At 36.2% G+C, this 13,730-nt stretch overlaps 1 protein-coding gene across 1 annotated transcript in view; it reads left to right on the top strand.

The window, feature by feature from the left end:
- Positions 1-13,730, top strand: part of DOK6 (docking protein 6) — a 272,876-nt gene that overhangs the window by 83,763 nt on the left and 175,383 nt on the right. The window contains exon 2 of the mRNA XM_006215593.4: positions 68-175. Within this exon, the coding sequence (XP_006215655.1) occupies positions 68-175 (108 nt within the window). The remainder of the gene's footprint in view (positions 1-67; positions 176-13,730) is intronic.

The raw sequence follows: 13,730 nt of genomic DNA, 5'->3' as shown, positions 1-13,730 counted from the left end.
ATAAATTCCTAATGGTAGCAAACTCACGTAAAAAGATAGATAATAGAATTCCTCTGTTTGCTTTCAGATTTTCAGACGATGCTGGTTGGTTTTCAAGAAGGCGTCTAGTAAAGGACCCAGAAGGCTAGAAAAATTTCCGGATGAAAAGGCAGCATATTTCAGAAACTTTCATAAGGTGAGTCACAGTCTCTGGAATCTCTGGGGAATAACTGGACCCTTGGCAACAACTGTGGAGATATTTCTGTTGATAGATGAAATCTGCAGAGGCAGAAATGCATAGCCGGGATAAAATGTCCCTGTGCTGACCAAATGCAAGTTATTTTTCTCCTTTATTTTAATCATCTGCTGTAAATGCCAGTGGTACCTCTGCAAAACGAAAGACTCATTTTTATTGCTACTTTGCAAAATGAGATGACTCATAACTCAGCCAGATCATTTCCTAAGGTGCTGAGTAGGCATTTCCCCTCTGTTCAGGTTAATTGTGCATTTGTTACTTTGATTTAAACTGTGGGCAACGTTCAGGGGATAAAACCCTCGAGGCTGGTGTTAGCGGTGTTAATGATACTGTGAATGCACAAAGCACTTGCTGTTTAGAGCATAACAAGAAAGGGATCATCATGTGTGCTGGTGTGGCGTACATCCTGTGAATCAATTTCCTAAGAATTAAAGGTACTTAGCAAGAAATCACCATAGAAATATGCTAAATATGTTATCTTTGGTGATAAAGTCAAAACACAGCTAAGTATTTGATAATAGTATGAAGAATTCATGATCAGAATGCAGAGTCGTGGCGCAGTATTGCCTTCTGGTAGAATGCCCACACGTAAGCTCGGGGAAGACTCTAATTCCTCACCGGTGGTAATACAGAGTAAGTTACCCTGAATACTGTAATGAGGTTGTGGAATTTATTTTATGTGATAGATAGTTCTGATTTCTTCTTTTATTAAAAATAGGATGCTTGCCAGGAGTGAGGGGAGTGGGAGGGATAAATAGGCAGAGCACAGAGGATTTTTAAGTCTGTGAAACTACCGTTTATGCTACGCTAATGGTGGACGTATGTCGTGATAAATTTGTCCGAACCCACAGAATGTACACCACCAAGAGTGAACCTTATTGTAAAATACGGACTTTGGGTGATGTATGTTGTGTCAAAGTAGATTCATCAGTTACAACGAGTGTACCGTCTGGTGGGGATGTTGATAACAGAGGAGGCTGTGTGTGTGTGGGGGGCAGGGGGCGGGAGGGAAGACTCTGCACTTTCTGCTTAATATTGCTGTGAACTTCAAACTGCTCTTAAAAATAGTCTATTAAAAAATAGATTATTTGACCATAATGAGCTACCCAGTCCTATTACACAAATAATTAGCAATCATTTGTATTATATTTGAACCTATAAGACTTAACATGTTAATTACTTCAACTCTGTATGAAATATTCTACATGTGAATATAAATTTACTGTCAGAGTCCAAGTGTAAGGTCCTGCCCAGCCACTTACAGTAGCTCATGGGTTTGTTTTTCCCATTAGTACATGGATTTTAAAATTCTTATCTTACATGTCTCAAATCTTTAAGACTATTTGAGATAGAGTATCAAAAAACAACCAACACAGTAATGCAGGTTCTAACAATATGAAAAATTATTTGTAGCCTGAAATCGTATTGGTATTTTATATCATGTTTATGATTGGGGCAGTAAATTTTAAACCTGACCTAATAAGGAATTGCCAGGCTGTGAAGTGTGAGCCTGCGACATTTAGTTTTTGAGTAAAAGTCTGAAAGACTGAGTATAGTATATGTTCCGTGGATTCCTGGTCAGGATGCCCGTGTGCTGGTCAGTGCCGCATCCCAGCTGCACGCGCTCTAGCCAGCGCACCTGGAGTTCATGTGCTCATGACTCTGCCATCTTTCACTTGAAAACTGGAAACAGAACCACCTATAAGGATTAGTAATTCAGACATAAGAAAGTACAAGATGCCTGCTTTATGCCGGGCACTGGGCTCCTCACTGGGGATACAAGATGCACAAAACACAGTCCTTGCCCTGCAAGAGCTTATATTCCAGTGCAAAAGACTCACACCTGCAGATCAGTTCATTCAATATGAACGAGTCTTAATAAACTGAAAAAAGTTGAGGTCCTAAAGAGTACGTTCTCTGACCATCAATCATTTAAATTAGAAATCAATAATAATAAGTTATCAAGTGAACTCTAAATATTCGGGAATTAATGTATTCTAGGAGGTCATAATCAAAGAGGCAATGAAGTCACAGAGGCTATGGGCCGATATTCTAAACTCAAAGACAGCAGAAGCGCAGGTGTTGGCAGGTATGGAGTGTAGCGGTACCAGTGAGCAGAGGGGAATGCATAGCTTTCAGTTTTTACATTAGAAAGAGACAATATGTAGGAGAAAATGTCAACGACAGAGATACCAAAATAACAGTAGAGAAACTTTGTAAAGTCAATAGCTGTTTCTTTGCCAAAAATACAGACACAAACAAAAGAACACTCACCTGATAAACTCTTAACCAAATTTATCGAGAAAAAAAGATTTAAAAGAAATCAACGATGGGGAATAGTAGAGGGGTTGTCTCTACAAATTCTGCAGACGTTAAAAGGCTGGTAGGAGTGTATTGCGAGCAAATACAATTCAAAAAACTTGACAGCTTAAGCGAAATAGACAAACTCCTTGAAAGACAGACTACCCAGGCTCATTCAGGAGCTCAAGATCTAATAAAAGTTTGAACTTACAGTTTAAAACTTTGCCACCAAGAAAACTTCAGATCCATATCATTTCACCTGTGAACACTACGACATACTTAAGGAGAAGAAAGAATCCACATAAATACTGAAGGAAAATATGAAAAGGGGGAAGCTCCTTCCAACTCACTTTATCAAACTGATATTATCTGAAAACCACGAGACAAAGACATGAGGGGACAGTGACTGATCAATCTCTCTGCAAACCAAAAAATTCTAACAAAATATTAGCAAATTTAACTTAACAGTATATGAAAATGATAGCGTGTGATCAGGTAAGATTTATGATAGAAATAGAAAGTCGTTTTAACATTGAAAATTGACCAACGTAATGTAGAATTAAAGAGAGAATATATCATAGGGTCCTTTAAGTCTATTCAGAAAGGCGTTTGACAAAATTCAACAGCTATTTATGATTTAAAATGCTCATAAAATTAAGGACAGAGTGAACTTCCTTAATCAGAAAAAAGCATCTAACAAAAACCTATAGGAAAGAAAACTCTTTCTGTTCTTGGTGATAGGATTGTTGAAAATGTCCAATCATCTTCAAAACAAGTGCCGGAACTAATGAGTGAATTTAATGAATGATATTTTGTAATCGTTTGCATTTTTAGATACTAACAATTTGACACTTGATAAATTTAAAATTTTTAAAACGAACTAAATTTGCAGTAGTGCCAACAAAGCACACACTGAACCTCTGCACTGAAAACTATGGAACATAGATGAGAAAATTAAGAGAGGACCCAAATAAATGGTGCGATATTAAGTATTCTTAGATTGGTACATTCAATACTGTTAGGATGTCACTTCTCCCAAAATTGATACGTAGCATAATTCCAGGACTCTTTCCTTGAAGATATTAACAAGCTTATTCTATATGGACATTTGTGTGACCTGTATTAGGCAATGCAATTTTAATAAAGAAGAACAAAATTGGAAGTTCACAAGACTTTAAGACTTACTATAAAGTGACAGAAATCCTGAGAGTATAATTTTAGCAAAAGAATATTTGTGTAAATCAATGGGAGGGAATAGAGAGGTCAGAAATGAACTCAGATATATACGGTCAATTGCATTTTGACCAAAGTATAAAGACAAGTCAATAGGAAAAGAAACTCTTTCCAGCTAATGGTGCTAGAACAACTAGATGTCTATGTAATAAATGAACATTGACTTTACCTCACACTATACATATAATAACCTCAAAACAGATTATTGGTCTAAATTTAAGTGCCAAATCTATAAAATTCCCAGTATAAATTGAGAAGAAAACTTTTTACACCTTGTGATAAGTGAGTATATCTCAGGACACAGAAAGTATAAGCCGTAAGAAAAAAAAAAAAGTAAGTTGAGCCATACTGACATTTAAAACTTTTTCTCTTCAAGCAATTCAGCTAACAAAATAAAACGGCAAATAAGTCTGGGAAAATGTGCAGACGTTTCTCTGACAAAGAGCATGTATCCAGAATTCTTAGAATTCAGTAATAAGATAAGCAACCCAGTATTTAGAAATGAACAAAAGATGTGGACAGATATTTTCCAAAATAAGATATATGAACAGCAAACAAGAAAATGAGAAGATGCTCAATATCATTAGTTATCTTTAGAATTTAAATTCAAACTAAAATAAGATAATGCTGCTCATTCATTAGAATGGCTAAAATTATGAAGACCAGAACTAACCAGAGTTGTTGAACTCATACATTACTGATGGAAATGTAGAATTTTATAAGCACTTTGTAAAACTGTTGTGCACTTCTAGGAATTTACCCTCCTCCCCAAATGAATAGCTATGTCCAGATAAATACTTGTACAGAAATGTTTATAGTAGCCTTGTTCAGAATAGCCTAAAAGTGAAAACAGTGCAAACAGGACAATGAATAAATGACTTGTGGCACATGCATTAGGGGAATACCTCTACATGATAGAAAGGAAGGACCTACTAATACACATAATGGCAGATGAATCTCAGAGTCATCATGCTGACTGAAAGACATCAGACCCAAAATAATACCTATTGTGTAATGTTATACTTGTATTTGTAGTCACAAAATCCATATTTGTAATTACAAAAGTCGTATCATCGGTTGCCTGTCTGGAGGGAGGCGTAAAGGGAGGGATGCACTGCAGGTGAACATACGGCGCTTAGGGTGGGGGTAGAAGCATTCTTTATTTGTACTGTGGTGGTAGTTTAAACAGTGCATACAGTTAGCAGAACTCATTCAGCTGTTCCCTTAATTAAATAGTTGCAACTTGTCATGTGTAAGTTATTCTTCAATAAAGTTAACAAGGAAAAAGGTCATCCTAGAAAACACTGTTGTATATAATACAGCATTGTCGACTGCGGTCCCCGTTCATCCCACCTTTTGACCAGTGATGACAGACATGTTAACTAACGTTGTTGTGGTAATCATTTCACTATATAGCTGGATAGATAGATGGATGGATGGATATCTATTGCATTGTATAGCTTAAACCTACACAGTGTTAAGTATTGAAATAAAAAGGAACCTTAACCATGTTACCCACTGGGTAAGATTGTAGGCTCTGGAGTCTAGCTTCCATGTTTCATAGCTGTGTGCACTTGCATAAGCTGTTTAACCTCTGTATGCCTAATTTTTCTCTGACAGATTAAGATGTTGATAGTGCCTACCAAAGAGAATTACTGCAAGGAGTAAATGGTACTATAGCCATATAATGAGATTAAATATAACGAGATATTTTATAGCTAAGTGTGTGTAGCTACTTACTTGACAGATGATAAGTTGTAGCAAATGTTAGCTGTTACTCCTCTAGGATAAATGTGATGGTTTCTCCGATGACTGTGTTAGTATTGATGTTGGAGGTCCAAGGACAAATCTTGGATACAATTTGTGAAAATGTACAAGGGCATACTTACGGATTAAACGTTGGGTGTAAGTAAGAAGTAGGTTTCATGGCGGTTTACGAGTTTAGACTTGAGCAACAGAGATGAGGATGGCACAGTTCATGAAGATGGGGAAGAAAGAAGAGGAGGCTTTGAGCAAAGATCGCAAGCTTTCACTTAGCATATGTTAATTTTGAAATGTCTATTAGGCATTCAGACTAAAATGTCAAATAGTCAGTTAGATAAAAACAAATGTGTGCAGGGGGTGGGGGACGTTGCTGATGGTTATTCGTTTGGCTGTCATTGACATATTTCTAGTACTTTATTCTGTAGCACTGGATAAAATGTCCTTGGGAGAGAATGAAGAAAAAGGAGGTAATTAACACTCTAACACTTAGAGCATTAGTGGGGGGGGGGGAGCCAGAATAGAAATCTGAGGACAGCAGGCAGTAAGATGAGAAGAATAGCATTAAGAGGAAACCATTGGTATCATATTTTATAGTTCGATATACATTTTAGGATTATTTTGTTCTCGTTCTGGGGAAAATGTCATGGGTAAGAAACGGAAACAAACTCAGACAGACACAGAAAACGAACTTACAGTTACAAGAGGGGAAAGCAGGTGGGGGAGGAATGAATTAGGAGTTCAGGATTAGCAGGTACTAACTACTGTATATAAAACAGATGAACAATAAGGTCCTACTGTATAGCACAGGGAACTATATTCAATATCCAGTAATAAGCCATAACAGAAAGGAATAGGAAAAAGAATATATATATGTATAACTGAATCACTTTGCTGTATACCAGAAACTAATACAACATTGTAAATCAACTATACTTAAATTTAAAAAATTGTTTTAGAAGAGTAAACCATTGGAAACCAAGAGAAAACTGTGTTAAAAAGTTTGAACAAATGGTCATCTATGTCTACTTTGAGAGATTGAGAAAAGTGACAGAAAAAGGACCATGGATTTACAACACGGAGGACTTTGGATGCTTTGTCATGAGCTGTTTCAGTGAAATATGGGTGCTTATTTCAGTTGGAGTAGTTTACGCGATATTGAGAGGTAAGAAACGGGCCGCCACTCAGGCAAGTTTTTTCAAGACGTTTGGCTGTAAAATTGAGCCAATGTATATATAGCAGATATATTTTTTTCAAATATGACATCTATTGTAACACACCTGCATGCCAATGGGAATAATCTAGTCGGCTGAGAATGTGATGATGAGAAGGTTCTTGTGTGTAATGGCAGGGTTTGGTCTTTCCCAGAACCAGAGAGCATTCATTTTAACAAAGAAGGAAAAAAATGACTGCAGATACAAGCAGGTTAAAAAAATTAATGTTAGAAAACTATGACTAACACTTTTAAAAACATACACACTTTTTGTGTGTGAGCTTTCTCTCTGCAGCCTGAAAGTTAAGTCACAACAGATCATGTGGAGGGAGCACGGTGAGAACAGGAATAATCCATCCTTTAATAAATAACTGAACAGGTGTCATTGACTGTAACTCGAGGTTGCCTAAAGCACTTCGGTAGCCAGATTCAGGGTGTGTGACAGCTAACGTTTACTCCTCTCATGGCAGTGTTACGAAGATTAAAGGTTTTATTACTGCAATTTATTCTTCATAGCATTTGGGAAGCTAATTCAGTTTCCTAGTGATTTAAATTTCCTTTCAGGAATTTTATTTTGTTTTTTCCCTTCAGTGATTGTGAACTAAATAACATTAGAGCGTCCCTGATATGAAAGAATAATTTGGACATGACTCATCAGTAATAAGAAATCTTAGGGCTTCTTTCAAGAAAGTTTGTGAATAGTTTCTTATTTTGACTCTATTTTAGCTAGTTTTGCCTAATGCTTCAGTGGCTGTCGTCTTACAGGTTTTGGGTAAAAAATTACAAGCTTTCACTTTGTACATGTTAAATTTCAAATGTCTGTTAGGCCTTCAAACCAAAATATTTGTGTCAGCCTCACTACTCTTCTTCCTGCAGTCTTAACTAGCTCCATGACACTGGTTTTTACTTTTTTTTTCTTTAGAATGTTCAGCTAGCATTATTTAAATTCTCTTTTATATCTCTTCTCTTACTTTGTAATGTGACTCTTGGTCACTCACCTGTGATCTGTTCTACCTGGCCATCAAAATTATATTACCATTAAGTGACTCAGATGTTCCTAGAATTAAAGTAAAAACTTGCCCTGTAAATATTTGCTTTCACTGGGTGAGATAAGCAACAGAGGTGCATTTTCCCCTGAGTAATTGCCATGATGCTACAAAGGAAAAAAAGACCTGCCCTGTGTATTGGGAAGCAAATATTAAAGCCAATTCAGTATAACAGATAAAATACTATTTTAGAATAATACGTAGTTCTGTGAGACTGTGATGTCTAGGGATAGGACAGACACTGAGGCTCAGAAGATGAAGAAGATGCAGATGCTCTTACTTTTCCAGTAGGGATAGTAATTGCCCCTCTCCTCCAGGACTGTTAGGAGGCGTAAATAAGATATGACACATGAACTTTTAAAAACAGTATTTGGAGCAGTCAATACATGCTGGTCATTATCATTATTGTTTTAAGATTTTACAATCCTAGGAAGTGAGTTTTATAAAAAGCTAACTATAATGAGCTATGATGACATGCAGTTATACAAGCGTAAGGGTAGAGTTAATTCTACCTCTGAAAGTCAGGACTTTCCAAAGAAGGTGAAGGTCAAGGGGCTTCTTAGGATAACTCTGTTTTGACAAAGGAAAGTAATGGAGAGGAATGCATTATATGAGAAAGAAGAAGTGTGATTACAAGTCCTGAAAAGTCGCATCGCGTGGTTAGCTGAGGAGAATTTGAGGAATCTGTTGATGAACTCTGAAAGGAGGGCTGCAGTGGTGGAAGGTGGGCTCTAGGGAGCTGAGTGGGCAGGTGAAGGGTCAGAATTCCTTACCCATGAGTTTAATCTTTAAGCAACAGAGCAGTTGTGAAGGGTTTTAAATCATTTTTCGTATCTTTAAGCACATATTTAGAAAAAAATAATTTGTGTGACATCACATCACATGGGTAGGATAATAGACTATATACAGAGAAACAATTTAATTGAATATTATAATGAAACATTCCCACTTCCCCAAAATAGACAACAACGTCCTGAGTGGAGAAAGGTAAAATGAAAGGCAAAGAGAGACCTGGCTGACATTTTCCAAGTAAAGTAGAATTAAAAAGACAGAGTAAGTGATGACATAGAAGGGAAATGGAAGAGAGAGACCTAGGACTTGGTATCTTTTCAAGACTGGGTGAGGGATGAATGGTCCCAGTTCACGGAGACTGGGTGATGAGGTCATTCTTGGCATGCTAGATTTTGAGGTATTTATGTGTGATATATTCACGTATATGTTTCGTTAAACAATTAGAAGTGCAGCCAGATTACAGTGTGGTTGCCCAGGAAATCTATCGAATAGAATGAACGTGAGGGTGGGTGTATATCAACGCCTCTCTGTAAAAGCCTAATCAGTATAAAATAAAACCCCTTTCTCTAAAAGGCACAGACTTTAGTGCCAGCCTTATGGTGACATCTAAGATAGTTCACAGGTATTATAACTATGAATTTATCAAGAGTTACAAATCAAAAAGTGGATACTCAACTGAAAAAAGACTGGCTATTTCAAGGAATGATAGAAAATTATGAAAAGACCCGTTTAAAATGAGGAGCTGCTAATAGAGTAAATGTTAAATCCTAAACAGTAAAATTTATAAAATATATAGTAATTATCAAGACTCTTTAAATGTACTCCTAACTGAAAAAAGAGGTAATTGTTAATTTTGCCAAAAATAGTTACCAAAAATACTGGCATTTGCAAAGTTAAAAGAGGGAAGACGGAACTTTGGAGACCGTGTGTGTCCTGCCCTTCTCTCGGCTGCCCCGCCTATAGGGGCAGGGATGTGAGTGGCTGAGAAGGCCTCCCCAGGGGTCAGATGGGAATAATTCTTCCAAGGCCCGACAACCGTCAAGGCAATAAAAAACATTCACAAATGTTTGTGATTTTTTTTCCTGAAATATGTTTTTGCTCCTGCAAAATCAAAGACTGAACCATCACTTCCCATGGCTTTTTCCATTCATATCATTATGAACTCTTTTGTTCAGAAATGAACATTGGTGAAGCTCTAAATTTCTCATATTTTCCTCTAATGGTCAGATAACTAAAGATGTCTTTATGGAATAGGCGAGCGTTTTTAAAATCTTTGTTTTCCCTTGAGTAATTAATGGTCAGTCCAAATACTGGATCTGCAGAATTGGAAAAAGATTTCATTTTCAAGATGGCTTAAAGAAATAGACTCCTATGGATTTCCCAAACTGTTCTATTTGTTAATGTTTAAATACTTCAGACTTTTGATTAATGAGTTATTTTGATATGCCCTAAAGTCTGCCACAGTGCTCAAAAGCAATAATAAAAAAATCAATCAAATGAATGAAATATTTCCAACCTAAGTGAGGGATTTCTGGAAAATAATCTAAGGATACAATTATTTTTTAGCAACTTTAACTTAATGACATGTTTTATCTGTAACATACATATTATAAAATTTATGAGTATTAATGGTCTCATTTAGACATTTGATATGTTTGCTGTGAGAGATCTTACTTCATAAATCAATTTTTGTATGAAACTGCAATAAAATGGTATATACTTTTTTTTTTTTTACTTCTTGGTAGAAAGAAATTTGAAATTCAAATTACTAGCTGCTGAAGGAAGTTATTAAAAATGCATTAGGATTGAAAATGTAGCTGTATATAATTGTCATAACAGATATTCAAAACAAATTTATCCTCAATGAAAACTGAACTAAAGCAATTTACATAGAATCAGCTAATAAATTTTCCTTAATTTTCTAAGCAGATGAAAAAGAAATAGTTTATAGAAATTTTAATAAAGTAAATATGAGTGTCATCTGTAGGGAGTAAAATATAAATAAAATCCCTTAGAAGGATGAATGAAGGTAGAACTATGTGAAGTTTCGGTTCTACTTTGCCAGAAAAGTGATGCCTGTGTTAGGACCAGTCTTATTTCCAAATCCCCTATAACCTGATGTTGAAAACAACGCTTTATTCTATCTGCTTTACTCCTATTTGGAGTTGTCTACATTTATCTATATGTAAACATCTGGGAGAGTTGTGAAAAGATGAAGATGTCTTTATAAAGAAGAGTCACCGAGAAAGATAGCATGTCCTTAGAGCTAGACGCAAAAGCTTTGGCAAGTGTGAAAACAGCACATGTGTACAGTGTGGGGTCTTGAACATTTCATTCTGACTCCTTGAAGAAATAGCTAAGTGCATGAATGAGCACACACTTGTTGTGCTGTGAAGAGTGATCATAGGCTTGGTGTCTTCTGAAATACCTGCCAGAAGTTCCCAGAGTGATGATCATTTATTCAGGTTAAGGCATGTTATCCATTTGTTCATTGTTTGTATCATTTGTTTGTTCATTCATTCATCCATCTGTAATGTCTTAGCTTAAAGAGGTCTCAGTTTCTTGAACATAAGCGCCTGTGGACACACACACTGGTTCCTGGGACAGTCACCATTAGTCCATGATCATTTATTGATTATGTCATGATATCCGAGCCCTAGTGCTGGTCAGTCAGGGAAGACTCATAGACATGGAATAGGAAAAGTTGGTTTTATGTTGGATAAGGTGAAGGGGGAGATGCCCAAGGCTGGATGTACCTTCACTGATGAAATAAAGCTCTCAGATACCAGCAGGAGAAACCATGGTTTCAGACCTTTGGATGGAGGGGATTTGTGAAGTTGTGATCTCAAAATAATAGGGAACTCCAAGGGTTAGACTTGATCTTCGTAAAATTTGAGTCAAGGTCACTTGAAATTTTACAACATCTGAGATATCTCCAGTAAGAATCATTCCGTGTGGTTTAAGGAAGCCATGGAAAATCACTCAGCAATCAGGATTTTTGTTTATATCCCATGGCTCCATAATGTACCTTTTCACTGAGAAATACAGAATCAGACTCTTAGAAAATATGTGTTTGGTTAAATCTGGGCTCAACTTCGAGTAAACAGCAGTATGATTTATGTCAGAAAAATTAGTCTTTAATCTACTTTTTGAAGCGATCCATGTGTGTGTGTATTAGGCAATCATCTGCAGTGATACTCCATAAAAAAAACAAACATAGAAGGATATAAACAATGTCTTCTTCTCACTTTTCTGTCTATAAGATGCAAATAATGTCATAGCTCAGAAAGTGAGATAATATTTTCATGTAAGATAATAATGTAAATGTAAAACAGTTATGGCTGCAAGTCATTTCTGCCTCAGATTTTCCATCTTTGGAACCAGGGAAAGAACCCATACCAACTTTAGACAAATTTTGAGACCAATTTGCATGATAAAGTAACCTGTAATTTCAGACAAGCCATTTTATGTGGTAAATCAGACAGTAATTTGAGAAAGAGCATTCAGTAGCACAATTTTGTTGTGATACTATTTCCATAATTTTTGAAGCATTTCTATATTTATTTCATGGATTTACATCCAGTGACCTTAAATTGTTATTTCAGAATATCATCAATACATTTTGGGTTTTTTAAAATCTCTTTTTTAACCATTAACACAGTCTGCCCAATTGTGTAATATCTGACAGATGCAGCAGGAGGAATGCTAACTGCATAAGGCTCACTAAAGATAGATTATTTCTCCACCATCAGTGGCAGGTTATATATTATACTTCAAGTAATGAATGTGTATTCATTTTAACTTAAAATTTGAAGAGTATTTCAGTGAGACTTAATTCTTGAATTATTACTTTGTACCTTACTGTAAATATCTATGTAGCATCTTTTATTTATTTGATATTATTTTCATCATTTTTAAAGCGTTTTTGTATTTGTTTAGTGGATTTAGATCCAGTGCCCCTAAAATAAATATTTTCCCCATTTCTTTGGAGACAGAGAGAAAAAGAGGAATTTTAGGTGTTATGCAGCTGTTTCCCCCTAGTCTTCCTTTTCTGTATCTTTAAATCAAGTGAATCATGTTTAGAAATCCAGTGTACTGTAAAATTAAAATTTAATCTGATTTGCAGTAGTTGGTAATTCTCTGCTAATCCTTTTTGCACTTTCATAAAGTTTGTCTTGGTATGGTGGAAATTGTCCTCCTAAGCTTGGGGCTACCATGATAGTCTCCTAGTCGGAGAGCTGGTACAGCTGGCTCTCTGATGGTGGACGTAAAAGTCGACTTTGCTGTGTTTCATTCCACTTCCATCTTACAAGTAATGGATCTGATGTGGTCAGATCCATTGTTATCCCCAACTTGGATCTTTTATGCAGTTTAATCATGAATAAAAATTGAAAAATAGTTTTCACTTTTTGTTATTGCATAACAAATTATCACAAACTTGGGGGTAAAAAAAAAACACCCATTCATGAGCTCACAGCGCTGTAGGTCGTAAGGTGCAGTGTGGCTGGGTCCTCTGCTAAGGGTTTCATGAGCCTGTAGTCAAGTGGTCAGTCAGACTGAGCTCTTAACCTGGTGGCTCTGGAGAAAAATCTGCTTCCAGGCTCCTGGAGTTGGTGACTGCAGTTGCTCACAGCGGAGAACTTTATTTACAAAAACAGGTAGATGGTAGATTACATTTAGCCCACAGGCCATAGTTTGCCTACCCCAGATTTCAATCATTAATAATTGGGTTTTCTATTTCTTGAAGCTGTATATTTTTATCTAAATAAAAAAGCATAAATAATCCTGAGTATCATGTACAGATGCTGTTAAGTATATAGGTAAACAAGCTAAACATGATTGGCAGTTTACTCGTGGATCTCACCTCCAGTTGGTCTCATAAGCATAGGAAAGTAACCAGTTTCTTGTGGCTTTGGAATTGATATATATTAAGAATCATACCAATACTCTTTCCCACTCTGTGTCCTTTACTAGAGAAGCATAGTTGTGCCCATTAATTATGTTAAGAGTTACCATATACTAAGCCATAGACAGTTGAGCTGAAGACTGATTCAGAGCGTTGGTAAGTTGTGATAGGCGTGTAACTTTTCACAGTGGTGGACCTGCTAGAATTTCCCATCTCCTTCAGTTGACTTTTCTTTGATAAGTG

Source organism: Vicugna pacos, chromosome 30 (assembly GCF_048564905.1).
Source record: "Vicugna pacos chromosome 30, VicPac4, whole genome shotgun sequence".
Lineage (NCBI taxonomy): Eukaryota > Metazoa > Chordata > Mammalia > Artiodactyla > Camelidae > Vicugna > Vicugna pacos.
This window is presented reverse-complemented; position numbering and strand designations above follow the sequence as displayed.